The 24,699-nt window shown below is 38.2% G+C and overlaps 1 protein-coding gene across 4 annotated transcripts in view; it reads right to left on the bottom strand.

The window, feature by feature from the left end:
• Window positions 1-6,875: 6,875 nt before the first annotated feature.
• LOC139142332 (adhesion G-protein coupled receptor G6-like) overlaps window positions 6,876-24,699 on the bottom strand; it is a 51,999-nt gene continuing 34,175 nt past the window's right edge. For 2 of the 4 annotated variants that reach the window (XM_070712241.1, XM_070712240.1), the window contains exons 2-20: window positions 22,494-23,042; window positions 21,861-21,932; window positions 21,084-21,262; window positions 20,415-20,500; window positions 19,275-19,533; window positions 18,252-18,429; window positions 17,094-17,221; window positions 16,458-16,689; window positions 15,812-15,974; window positions 15,226-15,375; window positions 14,848-15,033; window positions 13,903-13,948; window positions 12,854-12,966; window positions 12,254-12,381; window positions 10,281-10,555; window positions 9,560-9,629; window positions 8,804-9,180; window positions 8,472-8,531; window positions 6,876-8,045 (exon numbers count right to left, since the gene is read on the bottom strand). In XM_070712241.1, coding sequence (XP_070568342.1) covers window positions 7,984-8,045; window positions 8,472-8,531; window positions 8,804-9,180; window positions 9,560-9,629; window positions 10,281-10,555; window positions 12,254-12,381; window positions 12,854-12,966; window positions 13,903-13,948; window positions 14,848-15,033; window positions 15,226-15,375; window positions 15,812-15,974; window positions 16,458-16,689; window positions 17,094-17,221; window positions 18,252-18,429; window positions 19,275-19,533; window positions 20,415-20,500; window positions 21,084-21,262; window positions 21,861-21,932; window positions 22,494-22,723 — 2,994 coding nt within the window. In that variant the 5' untranslated portion in view covers window positions 22,724-23,042 and the 3' untranslated portion in view covers window positions 6,876-7,983. Of the gene's footprint in view, window positions 8,046-8,471; window positions 8,532-8,803; window positions 9,181-9,559; window positions 9,630-10,280; window positions 10,556-12,253; window positions 12,382-12,853; window positions 12,967-13,902; window positions 13,949-14,847; window positions 15,034-15,225; window positions 15,376-15,811; window positions 15,975-16,457; window positions 16,690-17,093; window positions 17,222-18,251; window positions 18,430-19,274; window positions 19,534-20,414; window positions 20,501-21,083; window positions 21,263-21,860; window positions 21,933-22,493; window positions 23,043-23,296; window positions 23,535-24,699 lie in introns of those variants that run through there. The other 2 variants (XM_070712242.1, XM_070712243.1) reach the window with 2 other exon arrangements.

The raw sequence follows: 24,699 nt of genomic DNA on the forward strand, positions 1-24,699 counted from the left end.
CTTGGAGTGCCGAACATTCTTCTTGAAATATAAAATATCATCAATTCTCCAGCAAAATTGCTTTTTCATGAGTAAAAGTGACTCGTCTAGGTATTCCGTTATCAAAACAAGGTCGAAATCTTGCTCAATCTCAGCTATCAAATCATTTATAAGCATTGGGTTATCCATTTCTCGCAAAGGCAACCCAAGGTCAAAACTTTGTGGATTTCTGTTTGCTATGTAGATGTTACTTCTTATATTCCCCATACTATATTTTGAAGGTCTTTTTAGAAATTCTGCCATGTAGGCAAGGGCCTCATTTGATGAAATATTTGCATTTTTCATAAATCTGCGTTGAAAGTTAAAGAAACTAAAATATGATGTAAATTGCTGGACTGGTTCGCGAAGAATTGTGGCAAATTTTGGTTGCCAATAAATGAGCGAATGTAATGTAGATCGATTGCGATAGATCATGTGACCAGCAGATATGTTGAATTTATAATTCTCATAGTCACCCTGACGAACACCAATTGGCGGATACATGCCGGGCAACGACTTCAAGGTTATGGATACTTGTCTGAAATGGCCTCGTGGTTGTTTGGCGGTAAACAGGAATGACAAGTTCATGTGGTAACCAAACCGACACAAAATAGTGGCTAATGTAGTGCTTCCTGTTTTATGGGTCTTGATGTAAACCATGTTCTTCACGCTTTTGCAGGAACTTTCCGTTGATATGGTGACACCATGTGAAAACTGTCTGCAGAGTTAAAAAAGACACAAGGCGTTACTGTGGTAAACAGGCGTATAGATAATAGAGAATAGGTACGAGGCCGAAATGCAGTTAGTAGGGGATCAAAGCTTTTACATAGCTTTGGTAAGGGTTCACCTATCAAACTAAATTTTGATGGAAATTTTGCAGTCGTCAGCCTGAGGTCACTCTGACCTTCATAACAGCAAAATACTCTCTCCATTCCGAAGAATTGCCCTTCTAAAACGTAAAAGGATTGAGAGAATTGCAGGGAATGATATCGTTCGGTCTTCTCCAGGTTCTATCGTGTGCTCCTATTAACAGACGTCATACGTTCTGGGTTAAAAGTGTTGTGTTTGGGCATTTCAGAATGGTGGAACAGACACAGAGTGGTGGAAGATAAAGGATGTCACAAACACATCAACTAAGGGAAATTCATTCCGCCATATTTACCAGCCTTTATCCATCGATAAGAATATTTTGTACGTGCAGCTCTTGTGCCTATAAAAGTCTTGATAGACTCAAAACGCATCCTGATATCTTCACTCGTTCAAAGGGGATTCTTGATTAAGCTTAACACATTAAGGCCATGTTTTCTATAAGTCATATACACAGGAACAGGTCCTTGTGCAAAATCCATCATTTGAGTCACTGTGGATCTAAGAAATCTTTTTTGTCTATACATGAGCTGATGGGCGTGTCCCCCAACTTTGTCCAGTCGACTTTTTTGCCTTTCCGATGTTTGCCCGACGCTGTATCTTCTTGGTTCTCTAGCTCGTGTATTAGCATGACATTGTTACTTGAGGTAGCAACATACCAAATAGACACTTTCAGATTTTTATTTTTTTCTCAGTTATAGAAGTCCCATCTTCCAATAAAGTATATATTTTCTGAAAGCCCTGATATTGAAAAATCGACCGGGAATAGTACACAGTCATTCTTTTTATAAAAGTCATGTGACAAGAGTGACAAGAGTGTTTCTGAACCTCCTGAAAATCGTATTTTCCTCCATTTAGCGAAAACACTACAGGATTTCCGGCTGAAATTTCTGCATTGATAAGCCTTGATAAAATCATTTGTATCTGTATCTGGAATTTCCTTTATATGCCTTTTGTTTTTTTTGTCCCGCACTTTTTAAGGTGTTACTCTAATGTGCTTTTCAATAGCTTTTAATAGGAATTGGAATGAATATGAATGAGTTAGTGTAATGGAGAATAAATATCAATTACAATTAAATTATAAATTTGGTTACAATGAATATAAATTGGCACAGTAGCATAATATCTTCCAAGCAATTAGATGGTATTACTGAAGTTGAAAGAAATGATGACAAACTACCTGTTCGTTGATTGCTCGAAACATCATTGTGACGTGTAAAACGTAGCGTCCTCTTGTACCATGTGATTCGAAACCTTCCTTAATCCGATGCTTGTCTGGGAGTTGGGATGACTTCGTTCATTTGCCAACTGATTTCGATGTTAACCAATATTTATGGGTAAATATGAACATGTGTAGAACTTCCTAATGTTCTCAGTTCCAAACTGTGCCAGAAAATTTAAGAGAACGGTTTTAATTCTAAAAAGAATGGAAATGTTTCATCAATCAAAACCTATAAACCTTTTTGTATAATGGCATGGAGTCAGTTCAAGATATAAAATGTCTTTACGTTTGATATTATAAAGTTCAAATAACAGATATTGACGGAAATTTTCAAAGATAGGCCTAACGCACATAGTGTAGACAATTAGTTTTTTTATTATGTATAATTGCGATGGTGGCGAACCCTTGACATTTTATTTTTAATTTTATCCGGAGATTTTACCGGCTTGATGAAGTAACACGGTTTTAAAGTATTTGGTCTTCAATAGAATCCTATATCCTGAAGGTTGTAAACTTTCAGATTGATGGAAGAATGTGGTCTTGCAATTTAAAAGAAACTTACACCTTAAATATTGATGGAATACATACATTTGTGATGATATGACAGATGATATGACGTGCGAGTTGTAGACAAGCCTGTATCGTAATGAACACCAACTGTCAATGATTTCTGTATTATACAGGGTTAATTATTGAGAGAAATTGATATCATGTGTACTCGCAGGTGCTACATTTCACCAAATCTACACATTTCCATTGAAAGCTCATAAAATATATTCGTGACATTTGATGTGTTATTTTGACAATATGCAATAATTAAACAAGTTTTATAAGTAACTACCTAAAGCTAATGACATCTAAACGGGACCTTGAAGATTGCGTTTGAATAATTGTATGACATTTTGTCCTGATTGTGAACAGAACGTTGTCGCACAACTAACGTTTGAACGTTTGGATGTGATACAAATTAGAACTTACAACACTTGATTCTATCATATAGTGTTATCAAATCCGTTTATTATCCTTAACAGTAATTAAACAATTTGTGACATTTGCCTTGGCATTTTCAAGATATGCAACAAATCAATTGACAATTGACAATTATGCGTTCGTGAAATAAATAGTATCGAGTTTCATAAAATTAGCCTTTAAACGTCAATACCCTCACAATTCACAGTCTCCATGCGAACCATTTACGAGCATATTTGTACATAATTATTAATTTTTTCAATTCATGGATCAGTTGATCCCTTAATAAAGTACAGAGGATGGTGCTGATCCATTCCAATATCACACAACTTTCTTGATTTTATAATTGACAAACATAATTTTCGATTTAAATGACAACGTTAATTAAAAATGACAACGTTAATTAATTTTCATATGCTACCCGCAGTAACAGGATAATACACCACCTCCCAAATGGAACATGGTGATTGGTCAATCAACGTCAGCAGCGAACAATTACAATATCATCGATGGAGCTCTCATTTCTATTCGTCCATATTCTTTATCATTCTGAGTGTTATCGTTTCACATAAAGTTTCCAATTATATAGTAACAAGAACTGATACCAGATGGAATCAAGCCACGTGTTTTAGCAATGAACGCTTAATGAACAATCGTAAATACATAAAGGTTACTGAAAACAACTGTTTTTCGCACGGAAGTTCTCATCGGTCAATTCTCTAGAAAATTCTGCCAAATTTGTCAATTTTATGAGAGAATTTCCTATCTATGGGCTTGTTTCCGTGTGCTTTTTCAATACAAGAGTTTTATGTTTGGCTTCACTTTATTAAGTCTGCGCGACTGTCTTTTCCATTTGGGTACACCTTTATGTGGCGGAGTATTGCGCGAGATCATGCATGATGTCAATATGCTGTTAGTATCCTCTCTAGTCGTTAGGAAATGTGTGGATAAATGTTCCACATCGGATGTATAACAAGGAGCAGCATTATTCAAAGCTTTTATGGGTGACTTGAATAAATTTTACGTCCAATGGAAACGTGAAAGAATTTTCTCACGGTGTGTGTAATTCTGCATCCACCATTGTATAGTAATTTCAACTAACTAAAAAGTGCCCATATGTTTGATGGTGAACTATATTGAATGGAGTGATTTAGCATTGCAAGATAATGAAGATACTTAGCCGCCTGGCGTTGAATCGATGAGGGCATATACCTCCATCTGACTGATTTCGCTTTTATGTATGCTCTTGTACTGATCCAGCTTAGACTTAAATAAGTAAAATTTGTATATCATGACAAAGTACGTAATACCAAGACTGTAGGCTTACAGCTTCTCAAAGTCTACAAATTTGTCAAGCATGCTTTGCTTCGCTGTTCTCATTGATTGAATGAGTAGTTACAGACTTGGAGAAGCCACGTGCAGATGGTTGCTATGATATAAAGCGCATTAGAAATGAATGCATGTCACAAAGAAGTTTTCCTTTGAATGTGCAGTAACACGCGTATCTGGTGAAGCACACAGCGAAGACATCGGACGGGAGAAACCAAACAACAATCCAAGTATATCGTAGATTTCATTTGGTATCTCTAGAAACACAAACATTATGGAATTGAATAATATGTAAACAATTAATTTTTAGTTAAATGACACACTGCTAAGGTGCACTCCATCGCACACTTTAGCTCCATTTTTATGTTGTAAAGCTTCATATTCCAAAAATGAAAATTACAATAAAAACAAAGTAGTGCGGTTACCATTTGCACGTTTGTTCAAATGTCACGCCCAAAGACATGTCGAACAACGCTGATGGGTTGTATCTTCTGAGGGGTGTGCAATTAAATTAGACCACACTAGTTATCAAAACACTTAAATCCTAACCTGACTGGAGATTCTTCGAAAGAGGGACATGCAAAGAGTAGTGTCTTCTTGTACCATCTGATTCGAAGCCTTTCATAATGCAAAACTTGGGCAAGAAGTAATAATGTGCCACCTAATATCAACGTAAAGCAATACTTTAGACCGGCAGTGTAAATAAAAACATATGTAGAACCTTTTAAATGTTCTCAGCTGTAAATCGCGACTAATATTTAATGTTTAATCACATTAGTTTTAAGCTATGTAAATTAGCCCACTCAATTCACCCCACAGATATTTTTCATCGACCAAAACGATAAAACTATTTTACACGGCATTGCGCCACCTCGAGACGAAAAAAAGGACTCAGCGTTGCCCATTTTGAGTAATCTGCACAGAACATGGATGCAGATTCTGTCAGCGGTTCAGGATAAGGCCAACAGAAAAGCATGGTGGAAATTATGTACTCCCTCATGTACTCTAGTAAGGTATAAGTGTGTGGTTACACAATCTTTGCAGTTGAGTATCAATGCCACCAACGGAAATGATGTAAACTAAAAGTCTGTCCATGTTTGGAAGATCTCACGCATATCATTGTACAAATAAAGGTGCTGTATGGTGGTGTATGCAGGGAACGCTGATAGATTCTTTTTGGCTGTTTATGGATTTCACTCCGTATATTCCCCAATGTATAACTGCTAGCGTAAAAGTAACTTGCATTGCTGACTTGATTTACTCGTAATTGCTACCATTGTGTGCAGGGAAACTAAGTAGATACCAATAATGGCTCTTCTTTATTGCGAACCACTTAAGCACATATTGGTGTAGTCTGCACGCAAACACTACCAATTGAGTTAATCATATTGGAGTATTACGTCGACCTTATAACCATCCATGACGTATGAACTAAAGAGTAGATGAAATACGGCGAGTAGTGTTTTACGTACCCGGCTATTAAATCTATACATTACCCTGTAAATTAACATCGTATGAACTTCTTCTCGTATATTTGATATGATGATTTGAAAGATTTGCAATAAATTACCAAAGTCCATTATATTTGCAAATTGTCAAGTTAATACTTACATGCATGTGCTTCCTCAAACTCGTGATATCTACATAGTCTATCTTGTTTATTGTAATGATAATGTAATGATAATGTATTTATTTATTGTAATGATCTCTTTGCTTTGTATTTGCACATATATTTGGCTCATTGCAAAAGGTTGCTCGTACTACAAATTGGAACGCGTACAAAGCTGTGTCTGTTTCATCATAGATTTACAGCAACATGAACGATTGGGTAATAAGTTTCATCGACTAAGCCACCAACCAAATCATCATCAGCCGCTAATAAACCCGTTACACGTATTACATAATTTTATCAGTGTGTAAAATAAATATTTATATCTGACGAGTGATACTTGAGAAATTAAATAATAACGCCGGGACGTTAATACCCTCTCGAGCTGACACTGTTTATTGTCTTCGCATCATGATTAATATTATTTTCAATAAAGTGACGCGCAACGTAATTCTCTGCCCGAACATTTTGCATTTGGGACCAGACACACCTTAATATATACAGTCTCAAATCGATGACACTGTAATTGATCGTTGGCTGTATCACTCGTTTTCATCGAATTTTCACACCGTGTTCGACATTAAGTCCAATTCACGGTGCCAATTATCTAGCTCTAGACAAGCGTTATGTCGATAACCATCGACAAACTATTTCTTAAGGACTGAAGGAAATATAACAATATGACATATTTGACGTGACTCAACAGTTCACTTCATCACTGAGATGTAATCGCTTATTATACAGGTATTTCAGGTTCACTGTATTCATTAAGTCTTGTAAACGGTCAACCTGAAAGACCTGCATCTTGCAATTTCTACGATGGACAGCTAATCTGAAAGACAAGAAGCGGAAAGGACAAACTACGTTTGTGGTATTATGTTTATTTGTCCGACGTTGTTTTACTGTGACCTTTAATGGGAAGAAAATCTTATGAATAATGTGAATCATCGACGAGAGGCTGTGCTGGCTCGGTGCCCGTGTAAACTGTGACGAGATCTTCTTCTAGAAATAGAGATTTACTTTAGCGTCTGAAAATTGCGGATGCCGGCTTTCGCTGTGACCTCCACAGCCGCCGAAGATTGTGATTATGAGATGACATGGCTGCGTATCAGTTTTGCCTCACATATTATGATTGTCAAAGATTTGTATTTTGACGACATTGTTGGTTTTTCTTTTTTGCCATTTTCAGAGGCACAGCAAGTATGGAATAGGTGGAATCACAGACAAAGGAAACTCATGTCTCTATCTAGACCACAAATTAAATTTCTCATTCAAAACAGACTGGAGTTTGCTATTTGTTCAATCGTCATCACAACCGAGTTTGAGATGTCACCTCATCATGTCTATTCCATCACCGGTGTAATCGTGTCATACACGTGTACAGAGTCGACTTTTTCAAGATCCGTAATAAAAACAGTTTGCAACTCTCTAGCAAATAAATTCCAGTGCTAGAGTAAGCTTATGTAGTCATGAGTATCATTATTTAAAATATAAATAACAGACATGCAAAACATTTATAAAATATCAAAAAAGCAATATTTTTAGATTATTATCGTATGGTAAATTATCTGAAGCACTGACATTAATGACCTTACAGAATACTGTCCATAATTTTCACGTATTTCTATTATTATGTCCGGAGTAGACATTATCTTGTTTCGTATTGCCACCTGTTGTCATGTCTGAGTGTTGCCTTTCTGAAGCCACACTTGAAGAATATATTACTTCAATGCTCCAGTCTCCCGCAGCACTCAAAATGATAGGGACGGGGTAGTAAGACAGCTTCGCGGTTTTTGTTACCAGCGGGAGGTACCGTGTTGATCAGTGACCCTGTGTTCAGTCTACAGTCAAGAGCTGTCAATCATGCAGTCTTTGGTTTTAAATAAAACCTCTGACGAAGTATATTCTTTCTCAGTCAGCCATCGGTGTTGGTATTCAACAACAACTTTTCCTTTGTTTGTTTGTTTTTTCACATTTGTGATGACGAATGCACGGACGCGTCGTTGCCGTGTTCCTGAGATGAAGTGGAATCTGAGAGAAAAATAAAAATGAAGTATGATAGTATTTACCACCCGATAAGCTAATATTTCAAAGATGTGAAATTGGGTTTTTTTAGTCAGATCAAAAGACTAGTTATTTAGGGGAACATTAATTCACTTGTCATATTAAGACTTGTTTTTACCATGGTTTTGCAAGAGATGTCCAAATGAAATATTGGTGACCCCTCTATCTTTGGAGTCATCTATTATATGTTAACATTTTAGCAACAAAAAGACATGTTTTTCCAAGGTGTGGAGAACACTGGAGTTGATATAAGGTATGTGGCCGTTTTGAATTTCGGTAATTGTTACGTAAAGTGTTTCTCAAATCAAAAATTTTATGCAGTTAACTCTGAGATTTTTATTCCTCGTTTAATTATCTTGAGACGGATATGAACAGTGCACTGACTTCACAAACCTTGTTTAATTTTCACTTCATCTGTATCTTGCTTGTACTTCTTGGCAGTCGATGATGATCCTAAGGATTACGGGGGAAATCGAGAAAGGCGAAACATTACATACTTTTGATATGGACGAAAACAATCCACAGAAAAAAGACATGATCTAGACTTGTATGGTTCATCATCTCGTAAGCTTTCTGATGGGTGACCTTTGACAGTATGAACAGGATATATGTAAATAGTGATTGATGCATATGATCATATCATGTCCCTGGAATATGTGACGTCAGCGAATTATAGCATATAGCCATGTTGATAAAATGAACGAGCTTTCTGTGGAATACCATACCTGATGAATGGTACGCTTCCGTGCAGCAGAAGGTTTTCCTCCACTGCTTCCGGATGTCTGTCTTCAAGAGACAGTGAAAGATGAAGATGAACAGTCCCTGTAGCGAGTTGAAAATCGCAAATAAATAGTTTACAACCAAGCTGACTTCATTGATCGCGAACACAGCCATCGCCCAGGTCAGGCCAAGTAGTACCATAACACACATCGCCGCTCTGACTTGCGCCACGGTAGTGTACCTCTGGGACGTTGTTAACTTCCTAGAATTGAGACCGCAAATCTGATGCAGGACCAGGAAGTAGACGACGAAGTTGAAGATAAGAATGATTCCGACAGGGATAAGGAATCCAAAATAGAATGGATATCTGGACAGCCAACATCTGTATATTAAGTAAGCACAAAAAGGAGCATATTAGTTGGGCATATCTGAGTTTAGGCGCAAAGGAAATAAATTGTGTGCTGTTCCGATATTATGGTTTTCAAAAATAGGGTAGGCTGCAGGACTTTTTTTTTTTCAAAATATTTTTATCTTTAAATGTACATTTTTCAGGGGTTCAGGGCGGTCAAACACTGGCCAAAACATTTCCAGAAATATGTATCATACATATAAAAGGGAAAAAGATACAAGACATCCTCGTTCGAGCAAAAATCAAATGTCAAGCAACGAACCCGTGATTTTATGGGGTTTTTTTTTCTTTCTTTCTTGAACTTTCGTTCGGTAGCTCTAAAAAGTTTACGTAACAATGAAATGTAACTTACATGTTATTGAAGTAGCCGTAATGATCCAAATCTATTCCAAGTGTTATTGCGACAACAACCAATGGTAAACCTGTTACAACGGTTGTACAAACAAAGGGTTAGTCACCAAGTCTTACCAATGCTCTCTGTGGAATTCTGTCTTACACAGTTCTTGTTGGGAAAATCGTTCTACTCAGACGTAAAGTTTATTTTTGCGATCTTCACATCTAAAATGCCTTTAAGCTACAGTAGATATATTCTTTCATATGCATCAAATCTAAATTCCGAAAGGCAGTTGGGTATTTTTTTGTTTTTATATCTTTATACGTAAAAGTTTATGCAAAATCAATATGCCATTCTTTGACAGACTCGTCATACAACATTGATATTCTTGTACGTAGTGTACCCTTTTATGTCACCACATGATTCAATGGTTGTAATATGACTGCTGTAAAGCAGTGCTTAGTAATAACGTAAAAGATTTGGCTTCGTTTTGCGACAAAAAATCATAAAGTGGAAAATTCTGCCTAAAAGTTCTTGTTTTTTTTCCTGAAAACTCCGAAAACCTACGTCCGGATGAAAAGCAAAAAATTAATTACCCTTGGTCTATGATCACAGATATGTAAATTATAATATAGCAATTATGTTCGAGACACGCTCGAATTTTTGATCGTAAGATATTTGTGTTATAGTCACGCTTCATGCGTAGTAGTCTACAAGTTGCTAAATATAAGATACTTACCCCATCCGATTATAGAAAACTTGAGTATTTGATGCGATATGTAAGTCTTGAAAACTTTGACCAATAACAGGTACATGTTTATCGCTTCTAATGCAGCCCAAATCATGACAGCCAATAGGAAGTAGTGTAACAGAACAGCTACGGTCGTACAGAGCTCGGGTACAATCGGTGCGTATTCGGAGGCGAACGAACTCGCTAAAAATAGCAGTAGCATGAAGAGTAACGCGAAACACAGGTTAATGAGGATCTTCGAAGGTACGTTGTCTCTAATTTTCCTGTTTTGAGAAAGTAAAAGATAGGATGAAATACAAAACAAATTAATGCTGCAGAAAATGTCATAGCTGTTTGTATCGCCATTTACTGTTCAATTTAATCGCTTATAGAAGGTAGCTGAAATATCTGAGCAAACAAAACATGTTGAAACTTCCCGGTGTTAATATCAGATTTCACAAAGACACACGGCATATAGCCTTTGCTGTAGTACAATTTCTTCCCTCTGAGATCCAGTTCATTTGGTAGCCAAAACGTTTTAAATTGATTATTTTAGTAAAATCAACTGCAACACCGCAGAGTCCAACATTTGGTGATTTCTGATTTCTGTAAATTCTGAGATCGAAAACACTGTAGACGTATTCTATATCACATGAAATTATGGACAACGCTAGGACATTTAACACAAGCTGTTCATGTAGCTCAAGCGACAGAAATTTAACACCAGCAACTAGGTACATAGCAAACACTAATGCCATATGGTAGAAGCGTTGTGTGTACAAGGTAAGCACGTTTACTAGTTACACATGATGATCGTGTTCATGCAGAGGGTATTTTTGTGACAGAAATATCTTTGCGGGACGCTTAAAACAACGTAGATGTGTGTGTACAAGATGGAGTGTTCTACGGTTGAATCACGAAATGCCACTAATACAGACATGCGCAGTAGTCACATGTTACGTTTGACGTCACTTTGACATTGTGAATATATAACTGATGAGGGAAACAACGAAGTTACACAAACTGACATGGAGAGAGTACCTAAGATACAAGTCATCGGTCGAATCCTGTGATGGCCTTGAGACAAAGAGAGATATGGAGGCGAATTTTAAGACTTTTATGAATACATAATACATCACGATGAAACGAAAATCGGAAGGTTGTACATTCATTTTGGGGCGATTCTGCATTTCTGACATGATTATGTTGGCACCGTGACAAGCGACGTTAAAAATCAGAACTCTTAATCACGCTATTTAGGCCAAAGAAAAAAAATCTTGCTGTTCCGATAACCCGACCTACCCTATTTTTTGCCTGCCGACCCTAAACGTTTTAGAGCTACGTAAATGCAGAGGTAAAAAAAGAAAGACAAAACCGTAAAATACGTATTCGTGACCCGGCATTTGATTTTTGCTTGAACTAGGACGTCTTTTATGTTTTTATTCATTTTTTATGTATGATACGATATATATTTTCTGGAAATGCTGTCGCGGTGTTTGGTCGCCCTGAACCCCTGAAAAAAGCATATTTAAAAATACCTACTCTATTTTTGAGAACCAGGTTATCGGAACAGCACAATTTTTTTTTCCTTATTAGAAAAGTTAAAGGCTGGCGCGCGTAATCAGGCGTAGTAAAGGCATGATTTCAAAGCACTCTCGGGTGAATGCTCCCCGTGGAATCCCGTATGGTATAAAAATGACATCATGTTATTTAACGGGCCTTTAAAATGATAAAAGCCGTGAAAGTTTAAAGTTAACTACAATATCGAAAATAAGTTGATAATCACTAAGACTTTGTACCTACTAGTTGACTAATTCTTTACATTATAAGTTCATGGTCGTGACATGTTTAGTATTTGTTGACAAAACTCCACTCGCTGTAAAATGCTGACTCTCAATCAAAGCACTTATCATTAACCATCTGTAGGCTTTCATAAAGTCTTGCATAGATTTTGAAAGAGGCAATGGTTAAAAGATGAATACCTGAACATCAAGTAGGTAATAAGAGTCAACAGCAAGCCGAAGAGAGATATGCCACAGCCGATGTAAGATATGATAGACAGCGCCCTCGCGTTGCCTTCGCTGATCCCCTCTGTTGTACCATATATGTCCTGACGATGCAAAATACGAAAAGTGATGAGCAATGTCAATCGATGTAAAATGCGAAAAGGTGAGCAATGACAATGATTGGTCATCTTGTTCGTATAATCACAGTTAATCTCTCTCTCTCTCTCTCTCTCTCTCTCTCTCTCTCTCTCTCTCTCTCTCTCTCTCTCTCTCTCTCTCTCTCTCTCTCTCTCTCTCTCTCTCTCTCTCTCTCTCTCTCTCTCTCTCTCTCTCTCTCTGCTTAAAAGGCTATAGCGATGTCATAATGATATCATAAAACAAAGCTAAATCCATTTCTTCATGTACTTTACGCGTGGTAATTATTAGGTAGATGGACCCGCCATGAGAGTTACTTTTAATCTTACTTCGCTTTGGCATTTCGTTACTTTGTTTTTCTCACTGAAGAATGACAAGTATGCATGATGGAGCTCAGGTGCCGAATATGTATGAGTATTTGCCAATGGTTGCAAGACTTACCATCAGTACAGCAAAGTTTGTGAGGTGATCGCACTCACAGATGGTCACATTGCTTGATTCTACGTTCCTGTCTGAGAGGCTGCAGCCTTCACTCGACCAGCCACCGCGTTGATCTGGACAAAATAGGGGGTGTGAAATGGTTAAAACAAAGGTAGGACGTAAGATGGTCCAAGCATAGGCACTGAGTTTTGCTTCATATTGTCCATGGTCCAAGGTCAACCCATGGTTTAACCTACACCTACCTACCTACCTACCTACCCACCCAAACCTACCTACCCACCAATCCATCTACCCTCCTATCTACCTACCTACCTACCTACCTACCTACCCATCTACCTGCCTACCTGCCTACCTGCCTGCCTGCTGTATATTATTTTCGAGGCGCATGCTTCCTTAAATTACAGATGATTTAATATACACAAATGAAAGACTGGTGCATACTTCATGAATAGACGATCAAATATATCATTTTCTATTTTTTACCGAACTTCATTTCTATTTCTTCTATCTGCCCGAATATATTCTACCCAACATCAAAACGACAGTCATCTCCTATCCCCGTTTTCACAGGTTTACTTAACCTTCGAGTGAAAGTACTGTTCAGATTCATTCTCTCATTTACTTTTTGCAAAACATTCCCTCGCACCATGATCTCTTTCTAAAAATGTACCCGTGACCGTTCCCATGAGGTTCTAGTTGCCCTGTCTGCGATACGGCTCGGGGAGTTCGTCTTGCCACGACAACTTATTGTATGTTCAATGATTGCATTTATGACTTTACAGCAAGTGAAATGCTTGATAGAATCCTAGAACCTAACACTGACACCACGGAAAAGTTCCCAAAACCTGCTCCAGGGGAGGCAATAACATCGTACTCCCGCCTTCTAGGATTGTTTCCATGCTTCCCGCACATCGACAAGCAACCCCCATCGATGAATCGCTCGCGAACATCTGTTTACACAAACGATTTGTTAGTCGCAACTAACGCAATGATTGAGCAGGTCTGAATGAAATTATAAACTAAATATTCATATTTTAACTTCTACTCACCGTTTAAAGCGAAATCCCAGTAAACGCACTCGGGGTTGCCAGAAGTCTGCAAAGCGATCGGAGTTTGAAATTATTTAGAAACCAGTTTTCGTTCAATCATTCTTTCTTTTATTCTTTTGCACTTTGGATCTTTCTTTCTGACAAAATACTCAATTGATATCAAGTGTTATCAATTTGTTTTGATAAAAAGGGAGTCAGTTACTTCAACACCTGTAAGCAATTTAAATGCCTGTAGTTTAATTAAAAACGCCGATCATTTAGCTTCATGTAAAATACACTGTATTGTGTACGTTTTGAAATTCAGTCCGAAACCGCTGAATTATTTGTAGTCTACACATGTACATGCTGAGTTGATTAGTTGAATACTGTGCATCTAATGATGGGCTTTTGGAAGTACAACTAGAAACTGTAACTCGATTAAAGCAAAAAGTTTTGGGGAAATTCTTCAAAAGTTACTCTCGCTAGCTTTTTTGAGCTCCCGTATACTTGCACCAAAATTATATACGTCGACGTCGCTTACACGTCGCTCCACTTCAGTCTCCAAAAAAAAGACAAAATAAAGGACAAAATAGCTGTAATGTTGCTTCAAACAAGAAAAAAAGAAGATATACTTATAGGCAAAAAAAGAAGAAATGTTTCTGGTCAGGTCTTTCTTTAAAAAATGGTGCGGCGACGCGCATTTTTTTTTTATTTTTATGTTTTTTCCCTCAAGGGAGGGAGGAGGGTCAGTTTTATAGTTTTATCAATATAGTCACATACTGTTCATGCAGTCATTGATCATGCCCCCCCCCGCCCCCTCAAAGAATTTTCTCTTTCTCTTCAGCCATTTTGGTTTGGTGTCAGCAACGGCCGCCGGCCACAAACAGAAAAAAAAGAGTGACGCGCTGTTGTTCAAGTGACGCGCGCGCTGACCAGAAACATTTCTTTTTCTTTTTTTGGCCTTACCTTGATTTGCTTTCTCAATATAATCTCGATCGGGTCCTGCAGGTTTGTTATTTTGGAATCGCCTATGCTCGCGGCGATCACAGGAGTGTTCAAGACGCTCGTGAAAATAGCTTCCTCGTCATCAGGAGCCGATGGTATAGCGCCCTCTTCCGGCAACTCCACACCCGATGCTGCTGCATCACTGACCTATAGGATAAACGAGAACGATATTACTACATTGACGACCTCATCATAACTGACATCAAAAGTTCTTTGCGAACAGACACGCCTTGGTTGATTTCAGTATAATTCATATGAATACACAAAATTTGTTTGAAGTACAGGCAGTAAAGGTGAGACCGTGATTCCTGTCAGTGTTTGAACTTATGATAATCTCACCTTGAAAAGACTGTTGTCACTATAGGCTATGAATTGAGCTCTTCTTGCCGGTGATTGGCCGCTGTCATCCATGGCGGAGGACGGTATGAAAATCGATGATTCAATGGTTTCCATTGGTAGGTCTGACGAGTGCCCTCTCTCCAGTTCACCCTGAAATACAATAACATCATCATTGCAAGAACGGCGTTGAATATCCGAAAATGTCCGAGTGTTACTTTCGTTGAGTGACACCTGATACTGCTGACGTCAAAAACATAAAAGGTTCTGTTAATTTGCATCTTCACCGTTGATAAAGGGTACACCTTGATCTTCATGTTTTGCAAAAAAAAGGCGTATTGCCGGAATTGAGTCACCCTGAAGTACATGTTTTAATTGTTTGCATCGATCAAAATATCTTAAGATCGAGATACAAACTTCATTTTTCCTCGATTCCTAATGTTATATTCTCATTTTTATGGTTGTAATCATGGACTAGATTTTGAAGCGGTTATGTAACAAACTGCATATTTTTTTAAAATGAATTCAGATAGGAAAGGTCTTCACCACATTTTTGTAAATTTGATAATTGAATGTAGTACAGATTTACCCTGTCGCTTTGAGAAGCCACCGACGAAACACTGAATGTCAAACCGTCCTGGACACTGGCGTTTATAGCAGCGACAGTTATGAAAATGTTATCACTTGTTAAGCTGATCGTGTCTTCCTCTAATTGAACACCAAGAGACAGCTTCTCAACAGACATTATCAATCTGAAATTGAAAAAAAAAAACATAAGGATTGGTTAACAAAAACTAAAATGATTTCAGACTATACAATGGTATTGTTCTAATCACTACACCACTAACTAGCGTTACACTTAGTGCAATGAACCTCTAATGTACCTCTGTACCTCAACATACAGTGTAGTTGTGTGAGAATGTACATATTGTCTGTGGTTCAAGTTAACAGACCTCTAACCGGCCATTTTATGAAGTTTTCGCTCGTATAAAAGTGAAAATTAAAACAACTTTGACATATTTTCTGATATTCTTGTCTTCGTCGCCAGGTTATTTGCATGTTTCGATCAGTTGATGACGTCATATTATCACCCCGACCCCCCCCCCCACCCCATTGCCATAAACAACACCATGGACCCGTGCATTTTTATTCACAGTATACTTGTGAGGGCTTATTATAAAAACGAAAGGCAAGACCGAATGTGCATTACTTACCAGGTGTGACCTATGCCTTACCTTGAAGCGGTATTTTGCTCAGTTTGACTGGCAACCATGACGTCTCGACCGACATCCAGCAAATTGTCGATGGATTTAAGCAAATTGTTGGCCGTGACAGCGTCAGGCTTTTCGCCGGATGATGACAAAATTTTTTCAACAACGTCGACCGACAAATTCACTTCCGTCTCGGAGAATTCCTTGGCTTCTGAAGTCAAATTAGCCAGCGACTGCGATGCACTTGGAGTTGACTCTGAATGTAAGTTAATGGACGAACAAACTTCACAATATCGATATTTTCTGTGTAGTGCATTATGAAAAGATTTTTAAATTAAACCGTATAAAACGATGAAACCACTGTAGATGGTTCACAATGTACTCAGGCACGAAATTCCAGGATAAGAGTTCTAAATTATTGTACAGGCCTAGAATTCTTGGAGTAAAAGTTTGAACCATCATTTAGTTCAAATCCTGGACACTTTTTAATCTCCCTATACTTTACATGACACATACTCCTTGTGATATTAATGTTGAAACAATAATGAAATCAAAATATCAAACAAAATCACATCAAAGGTGAGGAAAGGGTTAAGTGAGGTGGAGATTTATTTATTTATTTCCCAATGCCAGCATTGTGCAAACCGTATATTAACTTACCCTGCGGTATATCAGCATTGGCTAAATCATCCAGGTTGTTGGTGATAGGATTCTGATATAGACAGCCAGTGGTATCGGGTGGTTCCCATACAGCCAAGTGGTTTTCGGATTCATCAACAGAGAATAAACTATAGGGGAAAGAAGAATATTAAGATTGCAATATTAAAATGGTTGTGGTTCATATTTGTTGTCATTCATATACATTCATACGACCTTTTATCTTGCATGTATAAGAAATGTTGATAACTAAGCCTCGATCTGGAAATAGCATTAGGTATTTTCAGTCCTCAGCCAACTTTTATCATCAAATATGTATCGAGTTCGAGAGGACGCTATGTGTGTCAAATGCTTTTGCAAAACGAAAATGGACGCATCTACTTTATGTCGTGGGCGGACAATCACGCCACTTCTTGATTTACCGTTTCTCGGAGAATACAGCCAATCAGGATGAAGCAGATATTTTATGAGGAAAATGACTAATTTTTATACGGGATTACCTGTAAACTTTGGGGAAATTGAAAATTCAGAAGCCCGTTTGATGAGGAATCGATACTTTCAAGCCAGAGAAAACGTGAGTGATGTAGGCAGAGTACTAAGCTCAACAACTTCTAACAACTTTGTAGGTTAAAATGTTTCGTGTATTTAACACGCGTACGGCTGACGATATGAAAGGATTCACGGCGACGGAAGACAGGTAAGTCAAAATGTTTCTCTCGAACATGGTGGTTCTACAAAAAGTGTAGCCAGACGCCTTACGGTAATGTCAGTATTCTTTAGTATTTAGGTCTGTAGATATAACCACAGTGGAGGGACTAGGATATAACCCTACGTGACTGCACTCGCCCGAGTCGCTTGCAGTGGCTTTTCTCGGCTGCACTTACTGGTTGGCCAAGCGTGGGCCAACATGTTCACTCCACGATCTACGATACAACCTACCACTACTGTGACAGTCTACTAAAGTTTACTCTTTCAGTTTATTCTGTTTTGATATTTGCATACCCGTAAACTTAGAGCAAGTCCAATGTTACCCCTACCTTAACTGAAAGATTCGTCCGTGTGAGGGCGCTATAGCATTCTACTGCGTCCTGCAGGTAACGTTCGGAGGTCGCTGAGCGCCTAGCCCCCCTTACATGTCTGAATTTTCAGTCCATTACCTACCATATTCTTTTTGCCAGGTATTCCCTATTCGAGCCATATGGACACGGTCTGTAAGAGGTCTGATCGACTGGCGTCCTCGGCCATCTGATGCTTCCCTTTTCGTCTTCAGTAATTTCCTCTACGCAGTAAGGGATGGTCGGGTATGGTTTAGGTGGGAAAACTGATGCGATTGGCCTATCTGCAGAAAAACAACATCCAAAATACTCTAAGACGAGCTTTATAATTTCTAGGGCTGATGTGCAGCATGTCGGAAGTTGTTATCCAGTTGGGTGGCTGAATCTTAATGTTATCATTGAATAATACAAATAGACTCCCTAAGTTGCTGTGAATAGTGACAATCGACCAATCAGATATAACTTCCCGAGGACGCTGCATATCATCAGAATTTCTACAAAGAGTCTCTTTTTCTTGTAGTGAAAATAAGCCTTCAAGCTGCATTTCTTGGAGACAAAAGCGTTCCAGTCATTTACAATTGTCTCATTATCATACTTATAGCAAAATGATTTGTCTATGAAAACAAAAGTAAATAATAAATTGAGAACGAGCCACGGGGACAGTGATAGATATTCAGGTTTTAAATTTTATCACTTCTTTTCTGATCTCCCAATTGCATTTTCTTCCCAATCCAGCTGTAGCCGATAAACTTTGTCATCTCCGATGGTACACAAATTTGCTGTGCTGAAAATTCAATAGTATGCCATTATGCAAATATTTCATCAGTATTAACACTTTCATAAGGGTTTCTCCAATCATCTGTCTTGCCCCGGGAAGAACCCCTACACGACAAAACCTTGTATTGTGATATCAATTTTAACTTTTACTTCCCGTATAGCCCGGACAAAATCTACCAGCAATTTTCCCCGTGTTTTCTTCTTCTTTCCCTTAAAATCTTTTCTGGTTTGATTTTCGTAATCCAGTTTTATTAGCATAATCCACCGACTTTGACCAAAACGCATCAAATTGACAACTGTCATCACACCTCATAGTCTTCAGTTTTTGAAACTCGGGAACTGACTTAATTACCTGTATGCGGAACGACGGTCGGTGGCTGCCCAACCATATCGAGCGGCGTATACATGTTGCAAAGAGACCCCTGGCAGCAATAGTTGCAATAACCCTCTTGGTTCCCTTGACTCAGCACATGCGCACAGTGTGACCGATTTGACATGTACGCACATTCCCCGGCCGGTATGCATCCTTTGTTCAGTTGGTGATAACGTTGATCAGTGAACCAGTAGATATCCGTGAGGCACATGTACTCCACCCTGAGGCTGTACGGTCCCTGTAAATATGATCATGCCATCGCCGACGTTAATTTTACAAATAACATTTGCGTATCTGATCTCTGTCCTTTTCAACTCACATCGCGTCCATAAATGAACCTTGAACTATACTCTCACTAAAAAAGGATAAAACCTGTTTAAACCGACCTCTAAAGGGACTGAGAAAATTGTTCGGTTTGGAGAAGTGTTCAGTTTATAGAGTTCTATTGGAATGGGACTGGGAAAAGGGTTCAGTTTAGACAGGTTTCCAGTTTAGACAGGGTTCGGTTTAGACAGGTTTAGCTGTAAATCAGCCTGAGGGTGGCTGTTCATATTTTAGTACTAGAGAAACAAATAACCCAACATTTACCGATATTTCAAAAATCAAATGGCAATAATACCTGGATTATTTAGATTTTCGACTTTCAAAAAAACAGGGGTCAATATTCCTTACACCAAAAGCTTCAAAAGAGGCCCCTATGGTAGACCAGTAAAAAAAACTCTGCAAAAATTTGAGAATCCGCAGCATATCTGTCACAGGGGCACATTTTACTTTATATCAAGTGTTCGGTCTGCAGATTCGATCGAATATTTCTTAAAATTACAATTTCCTCCGGACGAGAAATGAAAACGAATAAAAGCAGAGTGGAAGTCGAAATGGCAATTTTAGATTTTAAACATCCTCTAACGTTCACTTGGCGGCGACGAGACACGATAAGGCTACTCAAACACAATGTGTGAAAAAAGTGAAAAGAACCTTATTTGTTTTACAATCTTCATAATCAGCTTCCATTAAAATTATTTGTTGGAAGGGGTGTTTCTGTCTGTCTATTATCTAGTACGTGTATAGACGATATATCGTGTCACTAGACATAAGGTTTACCAGTGTCGGTGTACTCACCTCATCAACGTATTGTTCACAGTTTGTCGGAAATAAGCAGTCTTCAAAGGTCCTAGCACCCCGGTTGCACTCGTAACAACTTACCGCTAAAATGAGAAACATTGTTTATTAGCGTTACAGCTATAATTAATGCCAGTTCACTCTACTATTTCATACTCGACAGAGAAATTATGTTTATCATTTGTTCAGTTTTCAAATTTAAAGGTATACAGTCACCTGTAATGTAAATATGCCCATATATGGTCAAAGTTGCGTTCCTTGTTTTCAAAATGCCCATATGAGGGCGCTGTTTTTAAAAAGCGGCCACCCGCTTAAAATGTGTGATTGGTTAGATTTTCTCTTTCCATGGTAACTGTGGTAAAATTGGAACAGGTGACAGGATACCTTTAAGTATACAGTTTGTCCTGTATAGGATACGCTACTTTTTTCAGATGAGACCTTTAAGGTCTTTGAACGATCAAAAAAAGTTCTAAGTTAAATCCCTGAATGTTTGTTTACAGTATATTCAGTAATGAATTTCGTTCGTCTCGGCATTGATAGGATCGCGTGTTCAAAAATGTACATTTTTTCACAGAATTATGAAATCAGACCCCAAATTTTAAATCGCTGCCTGTAGACAACTCAGAATATCTGATAACCACTGCTTCTGAAATTGCCAATATTGTGTACCTGGACAGGAAAAGTCTCCGGGTTGTCGCTCTATCATCGGTGTCGGATAGTCTTCACCTCTCTGATAACAGCCAGCACCTGTCACGGTTAGGTTTTGGAATCTCTTCACACGATTTAAAATGACGTCATAAAACCATCTTAGTTTACAGTCACAGAGCAGTGGATTTCCCTCGAGTTTGCTGTAGACATAAAAGAAAACGATAACACGGTGTACTGCGATCAAACCCTATGAAGTACGAAAGACTGGGCGAAATGATATTACCGCCAAAAAAAAGTACATTTCTTCGACACAAATGTCGTCTGTTCATACTAACGTACATGAAAATGGTCCAAGCTGGATACAACATACACGACTCTGTGTACAACCGAGAATTTCTGTCATATTTTTAAATTTTACCTTGCTTCAGTCTTTTCCTGGCGTGAAAATCATGACTACTTTACAAGCACCTGCTGAACCTTTTGATATTGACGTCACTGTAAACATTGTGGCATATCGTTTAACATTAAGTTATGAGAATATATTTGTTCGTCGTAATGACTCTAAGTCACTACATTATACATGCACATTACGGGCCATATTTGGAAAGGTAGAGATGGACACGTATACTTTGAATATTTGGCATAGAGACCCATCATTATTGAATTATGGCGTGGTTGGGTTACCTTCACTGAAAAGATGCATTCAGATTTGATTAAATATACCAGGCCCCTGTCATTCCGTCCCTGCGTGTTTTGTTGTAGGTTACATAGGCTGAGAGATGTGAACATTTTACTCACAGTATTTGCAAATTTGGTAGTGCCAGTAGATCAGAAATTTCAATCTTTTGTATTCTGTTGTACGCTATATCCCTGCAACAAAAACATAAAGCAAGAAAATTGAGCGTTAGAAAGTGAACTACATGTATGTGTGAATGGTGTAGAGCATGACAGGTTAGATTTATTTCTGCTGGCATAATTTGGTTCGCCATATGGCCACTGTGTCAACTCGTTACGTCACTTGAACGAGAAATTCATAAATTTCAACGAATCGTTCTTGCTCATTGTTTACCCGACGTGTAAAAACGTTCGCTTACGTAAGATTACGGAAAGGTATTTTAAAATAAACCCTTTGTTGTTGTTTTGTGTTGGTATGAATTCAGACAATATATGTGGTTTTATATTGATTTGTTGTTTATGAATTCGATGTAAAATATTGCCTGTATATCAAATCTGACGTGAAACATCCAACAACCAGTTTTGAGGTGATACTCAAAACGCCATTGTGCACAAACCCTAACGACAATGTGAACACTGTGCACTATTTAAAAAACAGGAAGTGTGATAATACTTGTACTTGTGAATACGTTTTTTTCTTTTCATTCGTTGTAATTTTATATTTTAACCAAATACAGAATATTTCTAATTACTTACAGAATTACCGTGTTATTGGGTAAGTTTTGCGGGAAGCTATCCAACAGACGGTCGACACCTCGACAAATGACGTTCAACCCATTCTGATTGACGACGTCACAGGCACAACCATCTCTTGCCAGTAGTTCAATAGTGTGGGAATCGCACTTTCCTGCCACTTTATCAGGCGCAAGATGGAGGAAAACCCATAAAGTTACAAGAACTGCTCTCCATCGGTGTAATTCAGTCATATTCACGTTCACTATGTGTTGTTTGACGGTTGATTCCGAACTCGCTTTTTCTAAATTTCACCTTCTCGCAAGATGCCACAGTCTTCAATCACGTCCGAGTCGTCAAAGAACCATAACTCGCTTTCACTCCTATTTCTGGTCAACCTGAGTGTCTTGTACCAGCTTATTAGCTGAAAGTACTCTAGTTTCAGTATTTATTGTTGTTTCTGCGGTTCACTGATGACGTAACGGTTCGAGCTTCCTCGTCCACATCAACAGTTCTCTTCCTCCATTCCCATAACGCTGTCGCCGACTTTCATTCCTGGGGTCAAATTTGCATCTGGAAAATGGAAAAAGCAGACTATTGAAGTGAAAAACCCGATATATTATCCTTGGCTTCCTAAAATTGTGGTCTTTTTAAATGAAAATCTTAAAGATGAATGACCCGCTCTATTCCAGGCGCCGGTGAAAAATCAAACAAGGAAAACGCATGACTTCGTTGCTATTTGCACAGTGCTTGAGCCTTCTGTTTGTAGAAATTACCAGTTGCCGCGTATTTAAATCATGGCCATGAAAATATTATCGCGTACATACCTAATGATTTAAATTCAATAAACGAGGGTGTCACGACAGATCTCAACCTGTTGCGCGTACAATCCATTACGCAGTTTACAAAAGACCGTTGTGCACTCTCCCTCAGATGGAGCGACACTTGTCGCAGTTGGATTCCGCAGAATTTAATCCAGCTCTGGTGATTCCGAATAATTCTATTTCAAGGTCTTTCCCTGATAATATGTCCAGGGAATATAAATTTGATCGATGGCCACTCATCTGTTGGTCCATCAGTGTAAACATACGATGTTGTCCTTTTTACGTTAAATCACTTAAAATTGGTTGCACGACCGTAAAGTAGCGGCCTTCGCGACAAATCTAATAATAGCACGGATGATAAAGTAAATTGTATTATACTGTGAGAAAATACAAGTTATGTAAGATAATCATGAATAGCACAACGCGACATATGCGTGATTAAACATGCAACCAAAAATAAAATGAAAGAACCAACAATTGTAAATTTTTGCGTGTCCCCTCTGCCAATTTCTTGTACAACCCCTCGAGTGACATAGCTTTGTCTAAGTGTGTCATATTCAGGTTTTACACTGCAGTTCGCTTGTTCTGTTTAAAGGGATTCTATGAAACATCTCGAGCAGCGGACCAATTATATTCCAGGCTCAATAACTCTGTAGCGGTCGTATTCTTTACGATCGTGAGCGTAGATACCAAACAGACTTGGATCTGAAACCATTATGTCAACGCAATATTTATACTCTGTTGGTTATAGCTAATTTCTTTCCTTTTTCTGACTCTTTACTAGTCGGAGTCATTGTCAAAAGTGTAACTTCTGTTGTTTGCAAACTGACCGTAGAACGACCAATCGTACACTTTATGATTTTAGATACCAGCAACCTCTTAACCTTACTCTTCCTTATTGCGGTCAAAATCATTCGGTTACAACCTTGACAACGCAGAAGTAAAGCGCGAGAAAATACCTGGTATACGTTGGTTTTATACACAATGGGTTGAGGAACTGTGGTTTGATATGATACAACTTCTTCATTTTGAAACTTTGTTGTTTTCAGGCCTGGAAAGATGAACTGCTTTCAAAAGGCCCGAAAGAACGTTTCCATTCTGATAATCTGCACGCATGCGCTGTTTTCATGAGGGTTGAAACCTTGTTATCGTTCTACCAAACTAAAGGAAAGTTTCAAAACTTTACAAATAAAAGTAACTGCAAGGTAGAACGCGCCTCGGGGACGGATAGTCGGTCTCTCAAATTTCTACAATTCTTTTCTGATCTACCACGTGTGGGGGCTCATTTTAAAGCTCTGGGAGAAAGAAAAACTCTCACCGTTCGAAAAATTTATTTTCCCGCCGCCAGAGATAACACAGGAATTGCGGCCTTTTGAATTTCAAATATATTTTCAAAATATTGGGTA

This window comes from Ptychodera flava, chromosome 10 (genome assembly GCF_041260155.1).
Source record: "Ptychodera flava strain L36383 chromosome 10, AS_Pfla_20210202, whole genome shotgun sequence".
Lineage (NCBI taxonomy): Eukaryota > Metazoa > Hemichordata > Enteropneusta > Ptychoderidae > Ptychodera > Ptychodera flava.